Source organism: Rousettus aegyptiacus, unplaced genomic scaffold, assembly GCF_014176215.1.
Source record: "Rousettus aegyptiacus isolate mRouAeg1 unplaced genomic scaffold, mRouAeg1.p scaffold_m13_p_14, whole genome shotgun sequence".
Taxonomy (NCBI): domain Eukaryota; kingdom Metazoa; phylum Chordata; class Mammalia; order Chiroptera; family Pteropodidae; genus Rousettus; species Rousettus aegyptiacus.
This window is the reverse complement of record NW_023416289.1, coordinates 41,619,527-41,637,952: the sequence shown is the minus strand read 5'-3', so window position 1 is coordinate 41,637,952 and position 18,426 is coordinate 41,619,527. Positions and strand designations below refer to the sequence as shown.

The 18,426-nt window shown below is 51.9% G+C and overlaps 1 protein-coding gene across 2 annotated transcripts; it reads left to right on the top strand.

The window, feature by feature from the left end:
* Nucleotides 1–1,583: 1,583 nt before the first annotated feature.
* On the top strand, nucleotides 1,584–16,669 carry DEDD2 (death effector domain containing 2). Of its 2 annotated transcripts, XM_016129947.2 has the most exons (5): nucleotides 1,584–1,713; nucleotides 2,317–2,682; nucleotides 4,191–4,310; nucleotides 6,979–7,119; nucleotides 15,450–16,669. In XM_016129947.2, exons 2-5 carry the CDS (start codon nucleotides 2,355–2,357, stop codon nucleotides 15,839–15,841), a joined length of 981 nt encoding a protein of 326 aa, XP_015985433.1. In that variant the 5' UTR covers nucleotides 1,584–1,713; nucleotides 2,317–2,354; the 3' UTR covers nucleotides 15,842–16,669. The 2 variants fall into 2 exon arrangements, with proteins under 2 accessions (XP_015985433.1, XP_015985434.1); XM_016129948.2 differs by lacking the exon at nucleotides 1,584–1,713 and having other exon boundaries at nucleotides 1,725–2,682.
* The last annotated feature ends 1,757 nt before the right edge of the window (nucleotides 16,670–18,426 follow it).

Below are 18,426 nucleotides of genomic sequence, written 5' to 3'. Positions count from 1 at the left end.
CCTCCCATTGGGCGGTGTCCTTACTTGTGGTGACCAATCAGAGCCGGCAGCGTAGGGCACGCGCCGTTGAGCCTGCGTGTTGAAGCTCAGGCGGGGCTCGGCGAGTTTCTCCACGCACGCAACTGTGCCCTGTGGGCTGGGCTCCGAGCTCCGAGGCGCGCTTGCGCAGTTCTCCCCCACCGCTCCTCAGCCGACTCTGAAAGTTAAGCCGAGAGAAAGGGGCACCGCTGGAAAGCGAGGGCCCGCGGAGTGGACTGCGCGGCGGGAGATCTTGATAGAGATGTCATTTCATAGCTAAAGAGACTGAGCATCTCCAAGAGTACAGCTTTGGAACCAGACACACTTGGAGTACTTCCCTTCTGTGGGCCTCATTTTTACCACAATGTAAAATGGGCTTGAAGCATGTCCAAGGCTGTTGATAGGATTGGTTGAAATCAAACACATAAAAATGCTCAGCATAGGGCCTGATACACCGTGGGTGCGCACTATAACCCATTTAACATGGACGTAATCCTTCCCAGTTTGTTTTTCCTTCCTTTCACTTTTCGGTTGTTTTAATACTTATTCGCACTCACTGAGTGTCCGACCTAGGACTGGTCTTTAATAGGTTACAATTGCCATCTGAGAGAGGAATGGACTCTTCTGAGTTCACTGCTGCAGCCCAAGCAGAACCGGTGCTGAGCCAGTGCCAGGCAGGATCTAGGTTTCCCGCCTCCCCAAGGGAGATAATTCCTGAGGGTGGTAACCGGTCCAGAAGGGGACCTGTCGCAAGGGACATGCAGACCCAGACCTTAAGTCGCCCAAGTGGGGGGCAGGGTTCCACTGTGGGAAGACGCTTATATACGTAGCCTGGACGCCAACTCTCGTGCTAAGAGACTTGCTCTCGACAGAAACCTAAGTGGTTAGAGATGGGGTATTGGGAGGTTCCATGGCCTTGGAGGGCAGAGACTGGAAGGGGTTCTGGCGGGAGTGCAGGGAAGAGGTCGTGATGGATACCATCGGGAGTAGGTACTGGAGGGAGCTACTGCAATCTAGAAGGGGGTGGAGAAGTCCTTGTTTTGATCGGGACAAGGGTGGGGGCTGAGGAGGTTCCTGTTGAATGAGGAGGGATTCCAGTCGGGATCATGTGATGGCACAGTTGGAGGTTCTTGGTTGCCATTAGGAGTAAGGGGCAGTTTAATGGAAGAGCATCCAAGTCCCGATCATAAGAGTCTGGGCACTGCTCTGAGCCAAGGAGGCCGTGATTGTGGTCCTTTGCATGGGCAATTGCTGGCAGTGGTAATGTAATGTCTAGGCCATGATTAGGAGGGGGCTGTAGTCCATGAAAAGAATAGTTCCAAAAGGTCGTGACTTAGGGCAACAAGGACCTGGCAAGTTTAAGTCAAGGACGGGTAGAAGCAGCCCTGCCACGGTGTACCAGTTTCAACCCAGACGCGGAACTACTCTCGCGCTCTTTCGCTCGCTCTCTCGCGCTCTCTCTGCGCAGGCGCAGCACAGGCCGGCCCAGACCCTACGGTTGGGGGCGGCTCGGAGGGGTGGGGTTTGGAAGCCTTACTCTGCGCTTGCGCCTAAGGGGCGTGCCGGTCGCACCTGCGCGAGTTGGGGAAGGAGGAGGGGCGAGGTGACGCAGGCGTAATAATAGAGAAGGTGCCAGAAAGATCCAAAACAAGTGGCTGCGGCCGTCGCCCGGGAGTCATCAGACGCCGAATTCCGGTGAGGATCCAGAAAGGCCTAAGGGCGACTGGTGGCGGGTAGACGGAACCACCTGGGCGCTGGGGAGAGGGCGGTACCACCCTTATAGGGGAAGGGGGTTGGGTTCGGACAGCACCACCTGTGTGGAGAGAAGGGCTGCTTTGGACGGTCCCACTTGTAGGGGGCAGAAGGTCACTTTCAGACGTTACCACTTGGGTGGAGCCGTGGCGCTGATCGGACAGTACCACTGAACAGAGCCGAAGGGCGCGTCCTTACAATACTACCCAGAGTCGAAGGGCAGTCAGAGTACCCCGGGATGGACCCCCAGGCTTGTTCGGACTTAATCACTTGGTCGGTTCCGGAAGCTGGTTCGGAACATACCACCTGGGGAGGGGCGTTCGGGCTCTGCGGCCTGACTGGTCGGAGGTCCAGTGGGGTCTGGCGTCTCGACTTGTTACTAGGGGACCTCAGGCGATACCATTCCATTCCGGAGAAGGGGGAGGCTGAGATGGCCGGGGTGTAAGGATGGCCCTGCCCTCCGGGACGGCGAGACGCCCTGGTGGGGGTGGCGTCCGGGCCCCCGTGTCGCTGACCACTGCCCCTTCCCCGCTGAGTGGGTTCTAGGCCCTGGTTCGAGCTTGTTCCGCCCCCCTCCCCCGGGTATGGCGCTGTCCGGGTCGACCCCTGCCCCGAGCTGGGAGGAGGATGAGTGCCTGGACTACTACGGGATGCTGTCGCTTCATCGTATGTTCGAGGTGGTGGGCGGGCAGTTGACGGAGTGTGAACTGGAGCTGCTGGCCTTCCTGCTGGATGAGGCTCCCGGCGCCGCCGGCGGCCTGTCCCGCGCCCGTAGCGGCCTGGACCTGCTGCTGGAGCTGGAGCGCCGCGGGCAGTGCGACGAAAGCAACCTGCGGCTCCTGGGGCAACTCCTGCGCGTGTTGGCCCGGCACGACTTGCTGCCGCACCTGGCGCGCAAGCGGCGCCGGCCAGGTATGGTTGAATAGGAGCGTGATAGACTTCCGGTGGGGAGAGGGCCCCCCATGGTGCTCTAATATGGGTAGCTCCATGTCAGACAGCCTATGCCTCATCCCACTCCCCCCTTCTCCCAGAGTATCGATGAGAAACAGGAGAGGGAGGAGGCATGGCTTTGGGAAGGATGAGCTCGTAAAATTTGGCCACATCAATAATGATGTTTGTGGCCACTGTTTATGGAGGGCTTATTTCATGTCAGGCGCAGCTCGAGCCTTTCATATGAGCTATCACCTTATACCCTCCCTGTAATCCCATGAGGAAGTCCTGTTACCGTCCTACTGTACAGGGAAAACATCAGGTTCAGAGGAGTAAAGCAGCTTGTGCACATGTAAGAACTGAATCCTGTGTGCTGGGTACAGGAGATAAAAGGTGATGGGACTGACAGGGTGTTTGTTCCATGAGGGAGGCTTACATTTAGTGGAGGAATAAAACATTAAAACAGATAAACAATTTATTTTTACATATGATTATAGAAAGACTAAAACAAAGAATTGGGATATAAAGAATAGGGAGTTCCTCTAAGTGAAGGGATGGGCCTTAGATTGAGTAACCAGTCAAGACCATTCTGAGAAGGTGACTTTTGAATTGAGGCTGCACTGCTGCCACTGTGCATAGATCTCAGAGGAGAAAATTCCAGGGAGAGGGAAAGACAAGCTCTCAAACCCTGAGGCAGGAACGAGTCTAGCATCATCAGAGCCCAGTATGGCAGGGGCAGAGGGAACCAAAGCAAGGGCAGAGAGATAGGTGAGAAGCCACATCACAGGGGCTTGCAGATAACACAGCAAGAAAGTGGGAGCTAGGATTCAGACCCTCTGGCTTGTGTCCAGAGTTGATGCATTTAATTGTTGTCAAGGAAGAACAACAGTCCTGAGAAGGCCAGGAGCTGGGAGGATTTAAGGCACAGGAGCCCCACATATGCGTAGGCTTTGAGCTTTCGAGCTTTTGGCTGGATTACTAAAGGTGCAGTGGCTAGTTTGGGAAGGAGGATTGTGAGGCTCCCCTGCCCAGAGTAAGCCCATAGGACTTGGATAACCAAGAGAAGGGCAGTACTGGGGAAGAACTGACAGCACTTTTGGAAAAATATGTCTGGAGGTCAGACTCTGGAAGAGAGGATTTGGGGAGCCCACAGAGAGGCCTGCTTACTCCTTGGGGTCTCAGGGAGAGCTGGAGGCACTTGATGGGGGGCAACATTGCCAGGATCCTGACCATGACTCAATTTACAGAATAACCCTGACAGTTGGAACTGTTGTAGACATAGGTTGGGAGGCCCCAGGAGGTGATGAGTTCTCTGTGTCGGGAGACATCATGAAATCACTGGGCAGGAGGTGTTGGGGGGGTGGGCCCTGACCTTTGGAGAAGTCAGGTACTCTGGGGGAGGTGTTCATCTCAGGGGCTGGGAATTGGAGGCTGGGCCTGGGAGGGGCCGGAGACTGTGATTACTTCTTTCTATTCTTTTCCCCTTCCAGTGTCTCCAGAACGCTACAACTATGACACTTCTAGCTCTTCGAAGAGGACAGAGAGCAGCTGCCGTCGCCGTCGGCGTTCAAGCAGTTCTTCAGATGCTCAGCAAGGCCAGTGGGAGACAGGTGAGCCCAGCTGGGTGGATGTAATGGCCATATCTCTCTCTTTCTTCTGAACCCTGATGAACCTCCCCTATCTTGGCCCCAAGGCGTCATTCTCTCATTTTTGCTTTGTGTATTCGTTTACTGTTGCTACAAAAGCCTGAGTCCAGAAGCAACATACAGAAAATATAAAATAGCTTTATATTTCATCTAAATGACATTAAATCACGGGTTCCTCATTCTTTACCTGACTGTCTTTGCTGGACGTGTTTCTGAGGTTTATTCATATTGAGTAACTCTAATTGGTATCTTTTAATTGCTGTGCCACTTAATTTATCCAGTCTCTCCCCCTCTAGTTTTTTTAATTATTCAAACATAATTTCAAACATACAGAGAAATTGAAAGATTAGTATAGTGAACATGCTCAAATCTTCCACCTAGATTCAGTAATTTTAACATTCGCCAGTTTTGCTTTACACGAATGTATACATAATTCTTCTTTTTGTTGTTGTCGTCGTTGTTGAACTCTTTGAAAGTAAATTACAGGCATCAGGACACTTTACCCCTAAATCAGCAGGACTTTCCTGAGAGTAAGGAGATTCTTCTCTCTCACTTCAAGACTATTATCATACCTAGGAAAGTAAATAACTCATTCTCTGATATCCCAATGGTCCATTTTCATATCTCCTTAAGATTGTCTCCATTTTCAGGATCCACTCATAGTTGTTATGAATTCAGTTGTTACGTCATCTCTTTAACCTTTTACTGTAGAATTGAAACCCCTCTCCGACCCCATGCCTTTTTCCCCACATGACGATTTTGTAGGCCAGTTGTTTTGTAGAGTGTCCTGATTGTTTCCGGAAGTGTGCAATAATTTCCTGACCATGTCATTTAACGTGCCCCTCTGTCCCCTATACTTCTTGTGAAGGGGGAATTGGGTCTGAGGGTTGGTTCCATTCAGGTTCCACATTTTTGGCAAGAGCACACCTTGGTTGATGCTGTGTGCTTCGTGCTAGAGCACGTCATCAGGCAGAAGCTCTGCTTTTTCTGTTACGGGTTGGCAGGGCTGATCACTTGGTTAAGGTGGTATCTGCCGTATTCATTCTTTATAAAGGGACATTTTTTTCTTTTTATGGTTAGTTATGAGTTGGTACATTGACACATCCTGTTCCCCAGTGGCATCAATTGATGATCCCTGTCTGCACCAGTTATTACATTGGTGTTTGAAAAATGATGATTTTCTAATTCTTTATCTACATCTGTTAGCTGGCATTCTTTCAAGAGGAATTTTCTTTTTCTCCCCTCCCCCTCTTTTTTGTGGGGAGCATCACTATGGGACTCATGCATTCTTATTTATGTATTGTGTTATAATCAATTAGTCATTCTTCCTGATGTTCAGATTGGTTAGGTCTTGTCTTTTTGACATGTCTCCATCATTCATTGGGTGCTTCCTGCTTTGTGGCAGAAAGATGTCCTAGGCTCACTTGTATGTTCCCTTCCTCAGCCTCAGAATCGGCTGTTTTCAGAAGCTTGGTTTCTTTTAGAGGCAGTGGTATTTGGAGGCCAAGGTCTGGGTGCTGAGTGTGTGCATTGCTCCTAGGCTCTTTCAGTAAACAGAGTTAGAAACTGTGCTTAAGAAAAAGTTCACATTGGTGGCGAACACACAATGCAATGTATAGAGGACGTATTACAGAATTGTGTACTTGGAACCTGTATAATCTTTCTAACCAGTGTCATGCCAATGTATTTTAATTTAAAAAAATTTCAGATTAGTATTTTTAATTCAAAATTAACATACAAGAAATTTTTTCTCTTACACTGAACACCTTGGTTCTTAATAATATTGAGATAAGGATTTGTTTGCTTTATTCTACAACAATAAAATATAGCTTTGAAATTACAACATCAGTATCACTGCTGACTGTCCTGTGTGGTTCTTTTTGTCCTCTGAGTGTATCCCACTGAGAGCTTCCAGTCAGAATGATCTTCCAAGTAATTTGAAATAATTTTTTTCTCTTCTTTTTGTGTTACTAGTTATATATACAGTTAGGTTCATTTGTTTCTTTGTGTTTAATTTTATAGTTTCTTTTGTCTTAAAAATTTTTTTGAACATGTTAAAACTAAAGTATGTAAAAAAAGATGTACTTAGAAGTATGGCTTGTTTTCACTATAATTAGGTAATCAATTTTATTTTTAATTTATCTGTACAGTGTTTCATTTTGCAAAAATAGCAAATATATATGTGTGTGTGTTCTTTTCTTCCTTAAATGTAAAGCGTAGCAAACTATAGACACTTCTTTTGAACCTTGCTTTACCTCACTAAGTGATCTCTCCTGGAAGTTACTCTGTATTCTTTTTGCCAGACATTTACATTATTTTCAAGTGTATAGTTAATAACTGTAAACAATGTCCTAATGGCTATTGCCATTGCTGGTCTCCCGGTGGGAGTGTGCAGGGGTTTCTCTAAGGTCACACCTGGGACTGGGATTGCTGGGTTGGGGGGCATGTACATTGGCCCTTCTGGATGGTGCCAGGTTGTACTTAATCCTTATCTTATGGACAGGGCCCAGGAAACAGGCACTCACCCAGGGTCTCATGGCACGGAGACCAGCCTCAAGGTCTTCCTCAGGCACCTGCCATGGTGCTCTACCTATCATCCTGGTCGTCAGCCACCCCATCTTTCTCTCCTCAGGTTCTCCCCCAACCAAGCGGCAGCGGCGGAGTCGGGGCCGGCCCAGTGGAGGTGGCAGACGGCGTCGGAGAGGGGGCCCAGCTGCCCCCCAGCAGCAGCAGGAGCCGGCTAGACCTGCCTCGGAAGGCAAAGTGACCTGTGGTAGGTGTCTGTGGGCCTTGGGGAATGCACGTACAGTGCCCGTGGCAGGCTGCAGAGCCAGGACAGGAGGAATGGGCACTTGTCTAGGGCGTGGCATACCTGTCAACGCCTAGTAGGTGGGCAGTGGCTCCTGTTCCTCTGTTTAACACAGTGGAATCTTTGTCCTTTCTGTTGCCATCTTGTTTAATTCCTGCTGGTAGTTGAAGGACCATGTCATATACCACTTCTTTCAGGAAGCCTTCCCTGACAACCTCTTGGCCCTAATTTCATTCATTTATTCAGACAGCATTTGCATGGGTGTATTTGTTTAACAATCATTTCTAATGCAGAGGTGGAATAATGCAGGAGTGAAAACAGAACCTGGGGACAGGCCCTCCGATTTACCTCCTGGCCTCGATTTACCTCCTGGCCTCGGCACCTAAATAGTTCGTTTGATCTTGGGCAGGTGACTGAATCCCTCTGTGCCTTAGTTACCAAATCTATAAAATGCGGCTAAGAATGTTACCTTCCAATCAGAGTTGTTGAGAGAAAAAATAAGTTAATACCCGTAACTCACTCAAAACAGTGCCTGCCTGGCCCCTGGCTGCATACCAATTTTCTCCGTGACTGTGCCATGTGCTTGGGGTGGGAATAGCAGTGAGGTCCCTGCCCTTGTGGAGATGACTGTCTTTCTAGTAGAGAGACCAGTGAAGCTGAAACTCACTTTCAGTAGAAAGCACCACAAAGAGGGGGTGCATCGGGCAGAGGGGCCAGGCCGGCCTCAGGTGGGAGTTTGGATTTTATTCCACGAATTAAGTGCTGTCAAGGACTTTGAGCAGGGTTGAGGTGATCTTATACTTGTTTTTAAAGGAACTCTGGTCTATGGCCATGCCACCCAGAACAAGCCCGATCCTGTCTGGTCTCGGAAGCTAATAAGCAGAGTCGGGCCTGGTTAATACGACCACCTAAGAAGACCAGGTTCTGTAGGCAAAAATAAATTAAAAAATACAGGATTATAAGCTTGACAAGGTCCTTGCAATCTGTGAGGTCAACCAAGGGTTGCCTCACCTTAAAAAAAAAAAAAAAAAAAAAATCTGACCTCATCTGGAAAACCAGTTAATAAATGAGTTAAGATTTGTAAAGTACTTGAAACAGCTCTGGGCATGTGCCACACGCTCTGTTGGGTGCATGTGAGGAGCAGGGAAGTGGATGATAAGGTTGCACAGTTCAGTGAGGAGAAGTCTGGCCTGGGTGGTCACATTGGAGAGGGCAAGAAGTGTATGAACTAAGGAAGTACAGGTGTTGGGCTGACTGGACTTGCAGACAGGTGGGCTTGGGTGGATTAGGGGGACTCATGATCAGACTTTGTCCTTGAGAAATTCTACTTGGTCCTGAGGTGAGGACACAGGCCCGGGTGGGCACGCCGTCTTACACACACTCTACCCTGCCCACCTCTCTGGTACACCCTCTCTAGTCAGGGGAGCCTGTGACACGGGATCCCGTGGTGAGATGCTCAAGCCAGGGCGGGAAGGTCTGAGGTTGCAGCACCTCTGCATTCTCCAGAAGACCAAGACCTCTTTTTAGGGTGCTTCCTCCTGCCATCTGCAGAGCCTCCTCCAGCCCGCAGAGCACCAGTGCCTGCGGCCTCCCCTTGCCAGGCCTCACCCTGCAGTTCCTAGGCACCGAATCCACTTCACACATGAGTCTGCTGATACCTGTGCTGGGCGGGTCAGGAGGAACAGACCAATAGAGTCAGCTTGTGTCCTCAGAGAGCCCTGGCCTGAGGGGGTGGCTGCCTAGTCCTGACTCTTCCCCCTAGTCAGGGTAATTACCAGAGCCACCCGGGCTGCCTGAGCGCCCCTGAGTCACTGCCTCCAGAGGGAGCCTGCCAGGCTGAGGCTGGGGAGGAGTTTTGCTGGGAGAGGCATCAGGTCTTTTCCTTGAGGGCAGGGAGGTCCTTCACGGGGTGTGGCTGGTTCCTGATGGGGGGATGGGCAAGCGGGTCTGACTGCTGACTCACGAGCTGGTGGGGTGGGGCTGGAGTGAGGCTCCCCGGTAGGGCCCTCGTTTTCCCATCTGAAAATAGAACTGGCTTATGTTTAGGGCCCCAATCTCAGGTGTGGAAGGAGGCCCCTTTAGACCTGAAGAAAGACCCTGCCATTCTGGCCCCCTCTTTACCTGTGACAGTGAAGGGTAGATAGAACCTCAAGTGAAGGGTAGAACCAGAGTTAAACTGAAGGCCCAAGAGTGTGAGGAAAGGAAGCGTGGGAGTTGGGGTGGGATCCTGGGCTTGGACACAGGACCTCTGAGTTAGCTGGGTGTGCTATCTCCACCTGACCTTCAATTCTCAAGATGGCATTGAGGTGTAGGAGTGACGACTTCCATTGTGCAGAGTGGCAGGGGTGGGGCTGGGCTGAAACTCTAGCTTGTTCATTGAGTGATTCCTTATATATTTATAGAGCGCTTACTATGCACTAGGCACGGCAGAGATGAGACCCTTAACTGTCTTGGAGCTTGAATTCTGGTGGGAGGAGAAAGCCAAGAGACAAAGATATCAGATGTCAGCTAAGAGGAAAACAAAGCAGGGCAAGGGGGTAGAGAGTGATGGAAAACGCAGTTTTAGATGTGTTTTCTAAGTAGGGTGGTCTAGGAAGGCCCTTTGGGAGAGCATGTGGATGGCTGAGGAAGAACTTTTGAGATATAGAAGACAGGATGACCCAGGGCTGGAGTGGGAGTGTGCCAGTGGTTGGGGAGGGATGGCAGAGAAGCTGGCGGGGCTGGATCAGAGGGAGCGAGGAGGCCGCTAGGAGGTGAGGGCAGGAGAGGTGACCAGGGGCCCATCCTGTAGAGCCTGTGAACCATGGGCCAGGACTTTGCCTTTTTTTAAATGATGGACAGCAAAGGGAGGATTTGAATGACAGGTTGAGCTTGCTTTTTCCCCAGCGCTTTCTGTGGATAAGGTAGAGAAACAGACAGACTGAGATAATGAACCCAGGCTCCCTGTCATCCAGCTTTAGCTGTTTTCAGTTTGTGGCTGGTCTTGTTTCATCAGCCATATTTGTTTGGGAGTCCGTTTCAGGTGTCCTGTTATTTCATCTGTAGGTTTTTTCACTATGTACATCTAAAAGATAAAAATTTAAAGATAAAAATTAATTAATTTAAAGATAAAAATTCTTTAAAAAAACAATATTTTCTTATCAAACATCTGATGAGCACTCAGATTTCCAGTTGTCTCGTAAGTATTGGTTCTTCTCAGACTCTGCTAATCTGTTGGATTCTCCAGCTGTCTCTTTTCTCTTCCCCACCCCCTTGCACTGTATTTGTTGAAAGTGGTTGTCTCATAGCCTTTCCCAAAGACTGGATTTCGCCACTTGCATCTTAAGGTAGAGTTCGTTCAACTATTCCCTGTTGTCTGTATTTCCTGAAAATTGGTAGTTGGGACTGGAGAGGCTTGATCAGATTCTAGTTTGATGTTTTGTTTTTTCAAGCTCACTTCCTAAGTGGTACTGTGTTCTTATTTTTCTCTGACGTAGGTGGCAGCTTCTCATTGCCTTGATCCATTATTAGTTCAGTAGAGGTTGGAGACCTCTGACGCCTTGACTCTGGCTGTATCTTGGGGAAGAGACTGGAGGAGGGGAGGGCGCCTACTGTTGTCTAGAGGAGGGTGGTGCTGGTGCTGGCGTGGCAGCTGAGGGCCAGGGGTCCTTCCTTTGGAGCATACCTTGTGCCTGGGGAGCATAGGTCCCCTTTGTCCTCAGCCTTCCTGCTAATAACTCCCAGAGGGAAGACCCGAGTCAGAAGCTGCTTACCTGCTCACCTGTCCTGGGGCCAGTCTCTTATACCTTCCCTGGTCCTCCACTGGAAAGTCCCTCCTGTTTTCTTCTGTGTCCCATTCTGCCCCAGAAGAGAGACTGATGATGTATGGGTTTGGGGGACAGGAGTGTTCTGGGCCCACCTGAGTGCAGGAAGCGGGAACACTGGTCTCTCTAGGAAGACATAGCCCCACCCTCTGCCCTGGGGGCAGGGAGCACTTCCCTACAGCTGCCCAAATGGGGAGGAACTGTTGACAGATGCTTGGTATTCCTGGCTACAGGAAACAACTGGGTCAGCCCACAGCTCGGGTCACATGGGTGCTGGGTGCTCTTCCTGTCTCACTCGTCACTATCAATCGCCAGGCCATCTACTTCTCTCCATGTCTACTGCTTCTATCCTGGGCCAGCCCCCGTTGGCCTTCTCCGACAGCTGCCCTGGCCCAGTCCTGGATCTCTCTACTGCACTTAGAGAACTCATGTGCCAGGCCCTGGCCTCAGCTCTTTTTTTTTTTTAAATTTTATTTTTTTTTACATCTACAGCACCTGGTCTTCCTAGGTGGTCTCTCATCCAAGTACTAACCAAGACCGACCCTGCTTAGCTTCTGAGCGTGTTCAGGGTGGCATGGCTATAGCTGGCCGCAGCTCTTTACCCGCTTCTGGCTATATAATCCTCACAGTAGGCCCATGAGAGCAGGCGCTGGGGTGAGTGTCTCACAACAGAGGCCACTGACGTGAGGGGATGTGCAATTATTTCGGGAGGTCCCAGACTCCCTGCGCCAGCCTGCCAGGTCATGGTCAGCCCTGCCCCTCCAGTTGTCCCCTTGTGCCTTTCTCTTCCATTGGGATCCAGCGATACTTGTCCTTGGCTTGTGAAGGATCTAAGATTGTGTTCTGCCTCTGGACTTTAAGGCGATGTCCTCTCTCCTGGGAATGCTGCTCTTGCTGTCTCCTCTATTTTCCTGTCTGAACCTGCTTGTCCTCCTTCACATTTCACTTCCAATGTCATTTCCTGGAGAGGTCCTCTCTGATCATTTCAATCTAAATTACTCCTCGCTCTATAATTTTCTTTCCTTGCTGTCAGGATGTCTTTTAATTACAGATTTCTGTGCATGGTTGTAAGAGGCAGCAAACAGGTTAAGGGTAGTTAAGAGCTTGGGCTCTGAGAGCCAGGCACCTTGGTTGGAATTCCAGCTCTGCCACTTCCTGCTTTAGTGGCCTTGGGCAGGTGACTCATCGCCTGTGCCTCAGTTTTTCCATCTGCAAAAAGGTGGTAATAGCACTGCCTCCCAGAGTTGCAGGGATCAAAAAGGTCAGTAGGTATGAAGTGTGTGCCAGTTTGCAGTAAGTACCATAGAGGTGTCACCTGTTGTTACTGTCGCTTTGGTGAGGAGTCAAGGAGAGATTGTGCGTGGGGTTGTGATTCAGGGCCAGAGGTGGAGCTGCGGTTCAGATAACGCAGGGTCTCCTTTGCCCTGGTGGAGCCTCCTTGTCTCCTCCCCGTGTGCTGTCCTCTTCTCTTCCAGACTGAGGTTGAACTGTGGTCTTTGAAGGATTTCCTTTTCTATAAATGGGGATAATTAAGATGCTGTGAGGATTCGGGGCCTAAAATAGGGAAAGGATTTGGGTAGGAACAGGCCCAAGGGAGGAGCTTCCTTACTGGGGCTTATATGTCTTCCAGTCCCACTTGTGGTGAGTTGCTTGTGTCACCCTCCATGTTCCTGGCACTCATTCAATAGCTATTGAATGAAGGAACGAGACACATGACTCCTCCCTGGTCTGTCTCTACCCCATGCTGTGGGATGGGTTCTAGGTGGGTAGGCAGACAATTTATGCCACAGGTCTAATAGTGATCTGTGCTGAGGAGAAAAGTGACCTGGGAGAGGATTCGCCTGAGCAGGACATGGTGGGTGGGGGGTGGTGTTCTTGGCAGAGGAGGTGGGCAGGTCATTCTATGAGTGAGCACTTCCTTTGTGACCGGAGGGCAGGCAGGAGAAGATGTAGCCAGGATTGAAGAAGGAGATGAGGAAGGGGGTTGGCCCAGGGGCCCAGGCCAAAGAGGGCAAGCCCTGGGCAGAGGCTGTGGGATTAGAGGTGGGTGTCGAAACCACAGTTCCTATTTCTGAGTGCTTTCCGTGTTATTGGCCCTGGTTGAAGCCTTTCACAAGTTGACTCATTTAATCCTCATTACCCCACCGTGTAGCAGGGACCTCTTGTTTGTGTTTTTCAGATGGGGAAACTGAGTCTCAGAGAGGTGAGGTCACATGCCCAAGGCCCCACAGCTAGAGAGTGGCAGAGCTGGGACTCGCCTCAAGGTCTGTTGGACTCCACCACCTGGCTCTGTGCCTCTGCCACTGAGCAGCTCCGTGTGGCCTTGGACAGGTGCTGCAGCTCCTAGCCCCTGCTTCCCGGCCCACGCCAATTGAGGTTGTGGTCAGACACTCACAGGAGTTGAGGATATGAGCCCTGAGGTCTTACCTGGTCCTCAGGATTGAAGGAGCTGAGCCTGAGTGCTGTGTGAGGTCCTGCGGGCCAGGCAGGTGTCCCTGGGCCTTGAGCAGAGAGGGTGAAGTTCCCTTTGAGGCAGAGAGTAAGGGCCTGGGGTGGGAGGAAGAAGTGTGGGTGGTGCTGAGAAAGCATCCGGGGAGCAGGGACCTGCCTTCTCCTTTGTGGTCTGCTGACATGGTCTGTGAAAGGTGAAGGGAGTCTAGGGTATGACACTTTCCTTTCCAGATCTTCAGTTTCCTTGTCTGTCAAATGGGTTGAGTGTGGCCCCTGCCCGCACAGGACTGATCTTGCTGAATCTAGAGAGGTAAAGCATTTGGCACATGGGAGCTGCTAGTGGCTGCCATTCTTGGAGCACGCATTGTATGCCAGCTAGTTCCTTTCTATTTTTTGCTCTTTTTATACTCTCAACAGACCTTCACAGCAGAGATTGTCCTTGATTTAGGCAGAAACCTGGGCTCAGAGAGGTGGTGACTTGTCCTAGGTCACACACAGCCTAAAGCTCCTGGGTTGAAACTGGCTCCATTGACCAGAGCTGCTCTCTGATGCATGGGTGGTTCAGTGACCTTTGTTGCATGCTGCCACTGCCTGGCCATGTAACCTTAGGCAAGTCATTGCACTTCTCTTTGCTTGTATTTCCTCTGTACATTGGGGATAATAATAGGGCCTGCCTCACAGGGTTGTTTGTAGATTATGCAAGTTCATAAGAGTCTGTCATTTGGGGTGGTGCCTGGCAGTGCTCTGTGGTGTGGACTGCTGTTGTTTCCAATTTATAGCTGATCCTCAGGACAGCCTGTGCCGTTTTGGAAAGGAGGTTCTCTTAGTAGCCTTGTTTCACAGGTGTGAATTCAGTAATCCCAAAGGGAGGTGATACACCCGAGGTCACATTTACAAGGATAACCTTAGAAGTCCCGTGTCCTGTCCCCTGTGCAGAGCTGCTATTTCATTTGGGCAGATGAGGGCAGGGTTGTAAGTGACAGAAACTCAACTCGGACTGGCTTAAGCAGAAAAGAAATTGTAGCTGAAACTCCAGGTGCTCTGGGATCACGTGATGAACTCAGGTGTCTTTCTTTCTCTGTTGTTGGTCCTGTGTAGGCTTCGTTCTCTCCCCTCCTAGTGGCAAAGTGGCTCCCAGCAGCTCGGGGCTTACCGCCGTTACCTTAGCAACCTCTGTGGAAATAGAGCGCCTGGATCTGGGAGAGCCAGCCCAGCTCCAGCCTCAAGTCTCCTGGGCCTAGTGTTTGCTTCATGGGTAGGGGCGGGGGATGTGGTTGGTTGGCCCCACGTGAATCTCACTATTTAAGGGCAGGAGAAGAGTGAGGCTCGTTGCCTAAAGGCAAATCTGTTCATTTATGCATTGCTTCTTCCATAGATACATATATTGAGCACCTACTGTGTGCCATGGGGCTATAGAAGTGAACAAATACATACTCTGTGCCACAGGGCTATAGAAGTAAACAAAACAGACAAAAACCTCATCGTTCAGGGAGTTCACATTGTGGGGAGGCAGGTGATAAGGGTGGCATGAAAGGAAAGTGTGGAGCAGGTGAGAAGGCGATGAATGCCCTGGGAGACATGGAGCAGGTATTGGCAGCTGGGGATCCTGGGGCCAGGATGGTGGGGGTAGGCCTCATTGGGAAGGTGGCATTGGAACAGAGAGACATGAAGGAAGTGAGAGCGCAGTTCTTGTGGAGACTGGGGACCGGGTAACAGAGAGGCAGGGCCAGGCAGCAGAGGGAGCAGCAAGGAGGTGGTGAGGCTGGAAGAGAGCACTGAGGGGACGAGGAGGAGGGTGCCAGGTTAGGAGGTAACAGAGATCAGACCACAGAAGGGAAGCCATGTGACAGTGTCACCCGCACTTGGGTGTGGTTACCAGAAGGAGGAAGGATGTAGGGCAGGTGCAGCACGACCCAGTAGGCAGTGGGAGGGGCCAGCGGAGGAGGCTTGAGGGAGGGAGGCAGGGTGGCAGTTGCCCTGGTCCCCTCGGCAGTGTGTTGGGTGTTGGCCCCTCGCTGACCGGTTTCTCCTTTCCTGTAGACATCCGGCTCAGGGTACGAGCAGAGTACTGCGAACACGGGCCAGCCTTGGAGCAGGGCGTGGCATCCCGGCGGCCCCAGGCGCTGGCACGGCAGCTGGATGTGTTCGGGCAGGCCACCGCAGTGCTGCGCTCCCGGGACCTGGGCTCCGTGGTGTGTGACATCAAGTTTTCAGAGCTCTCCTATCTGGACGCCTTCTGGGGTGACTACCTGAGTGGTGCCCTGCTGCAGGCCCTGCGGGGCGTGTTCCTGACTGAGGCCCTGCGTGAGGCCGTGGGCCGAGAGGCTGTCCGCCTGCTGGTCAGCGTGGATGAGGCTGACTACGAAGCTGGCCGGCGCCGCCTGCTGCTGATGGAGGAGGAAGGGGGACGGCGCCAGACTGAGGCCTCCTGATCTCGGATCTGGCAGGACTGACCCCACTTCCTAGTCTCCAGTCCAGCTTCTCCCCTGGAGTATGAAGACCATCTCTACCCCTAGGGGAACTGTCACTCCAGCAGCTCTGAGGACTGCCACAGACTGACATATGGCCAGGCCCCTGACAGCCTGGCACCTTGGCAGCTCCTCCAACAGGATGTGGGCTCTGAGGCTCAAACCACTTCCAGTTGAGTTTCCTTCCCAAGCTCCCCCATCCCCACCCCCAGGTGTGTTTCTTTGGCTTCGGGAGGCCAGGGGCTCAGGCATGCAGGTCTCAAAGGGAAGGAGACATAGCCACACACTCACCAAAGGCCCCCTGCACATTGTATCCCGACCCTGGGCTGTGTGTACACACTGCGCCCAAGGAAATCTCCCCTGGGCTCCTGCCCTGGCCTGCTCCACACACTTCTTTGGCCTAAGGGCTTCTTTCTCAGGATCTCTGATTTTACCACCCCAAAACCTGGGCTTCAGCCACATTGGGCACTGGAGCCAGGGCACACATGGGGCCTGATCACCTTGCCCACACATCTCTACAGCCAGCTCGGGCTCTGCCCAGCTTCCACACACAAACCTGGCCCTTTACCCTCTCCTGCTCCCCAGAGCTGGACATGGACTTGCACAAGGACCTGCACGCAGAGTGTCACGTGTGTCGCAGCAGCATCAGACCAAGTGTGCCGATGCCCATGGGGCCAGGACCAGAAGCCAACTGCCTTCTCAGAAAGGGAAGGCAAAGGCATGGGGGCTGATGAGAAATGCCTTTTACAAATGGCACCAATAAAACTGCTCTAGAAGGGGCACAGATGGGCATCAAGGCTCTCTAGGACTCTTTCTTAATGGGCCAGAGGAAGGAGCTGATGAGAACCTGGGCCTAGTGTCAGGCTGGAGGGTGGGTGGGATGCTAAATCATCTGCCAGCTGCTCCTCTCTGGGTCTCAGTTTCTTCATCTGTCAAGAGGAAGTACTGCCTCGGAGTCATAAACACTCCCAGCCCATTCACACATGCTTTGCTCCTTGGGAGTGCCCATATGTTTAACTAGTTCAGTGAGGTGGGTCAGCTGTCTATAAGGCTGACAGAGCCCAGAGGTTTGGATACTACAGATCAGCCGCTGGGCTTCACTTAGAATCCATCTCCATGTGGCTCCCCACCCCTCATGCCTTCTAGCTAGTTACTTTCTCAAATCTGGGTCTCTGTTTTTCTTCTTCCTGCTGCCCTGTGGCTGTGGGAGATTGTGGCCTCCTGTTCTTTCCCACCCCTTGTTTATGGGCTAAGGAACTCAAGTTTCTTACACAATACCCGGGGTGTTTCCTTCCTGAGGGGGAGGGGAATCAGGGCTGGGGAGCTGGGGGTGGGGTGGGCAGAGATTTCCAACCGCTGGCCTTTCCCGAGGTAAGGGGTAGGTACACCTGTCCGCACCTGGGAACCTGTCCTGCACCTTCACCTGTGTTGATGTACAGGGATAAACTGGCAAATCTAGGAGTTGAGTCCTGTCCAGGAGTCAAGGCTTGGCCCAGCTAGTTTCTGTGTAACCATAGGCTGTCCCTGTACCCTATGAGGGGGAGCTAAGGTCTACTGGGCACCTACTTAAGATCTATTTAATACTTAGCCCCCTGCAAAGTAGGGATTTTACCCCCTTTTGACAGGAAATGAGCTCAGAGAGGGAAAGTGACAAGCAGTACTGAGGTGAAGAGCAGCTCTCTTCTAGTGGACCAAGACAGGTTGGGGAGGGAAATGGTTGCTTCTGCACCATTTCTTTCCATGAGTAGGCTTGCTGGGGAGCAGGCTTTCTTTTAATGACATGAGATTTGGGGCTTGCTACTTGCGTCCTACGGTGCTTAAGGGTGGGAGCTGCTGCTTGTCCTGGCCTCCGCGGGGCTAAATTCCAAGATCCGCCTCAGACCATGATCCCTATCTCTTCACCCCTGATGAACAATAGGCCCCACCAGCGAGCGCCCTTACTGGACAAGATTCGGCCGGCCGGTACTCCGGTACTCCGCTTGGGCTCCACGCTACAAACCCCATCGCCCGCCTCAGCCCCGCCCCCTGCTTCACCTCGCCCCTTTCTTTGGGTTTCTGCGGCTCCATCCTTTTCAGTTTGGGATTCTGTGTCTGTCTCTCACGCTGGCCCCTGTGTGCCGGAAGTAAGGCATCCTTGGCCTTGAGGCCCTGGGAGCACGCGCAGGCGCAGTGCGAGCCGGCAATCCGCGGTGGCGGGAACCGTGAGGCAATGTGTCGCGCCTTCAGAGCCTCGCTGAGCGCTCGGGCCGTGGAGCCTGCCTGGGCTTGTGAAACCCCGCACCTGACGCCAGGGGTGACCAATGGGCCCCTGAGGCCCAGAAGTGGGTCCGACTCAGGCCTAGAGGACATCCCAGGGAGATCAAAGAGCTTCTGAATTCGGGAGGGATTCTGTGGGGCGAGGCCTGGACAGGCTGTGACCAAGGAAAATAAGGGCGTGTGGAATCTCAGAGGAAGGCGGGCTCTGGTTTCACAGAGAGGAGCCTGCAGGTGGCTCTCGAAGGATGAGTAGTTCAACAAAATGACAGGGCATTCCAGACAGAGAACCACCC

Coding starts and splice junctions, on each gene's coding strand:
- DEDD2 (XM_016129947.2), top strand. CDS start 2,355: ATGGCGCTGTCCGGGTCGACCCCTGCCCCGAGCTGGGAGGAGGATGAG. Junction 2,683..4,190: donor GCGCAAGCGGCGCCGGCCAG/GTATGGTTGAAT, acceptor TTCCCCTTCCAG/TGTCTCCAGAACGCTACAAC. Junction 7,120..15,449: donor GGAAGGCAAAGTGACCTGTG/GTAGGTGTCTGT, acceptor CCTTTCCTGTAG/ACATCCGGCTCAGGGTACGA.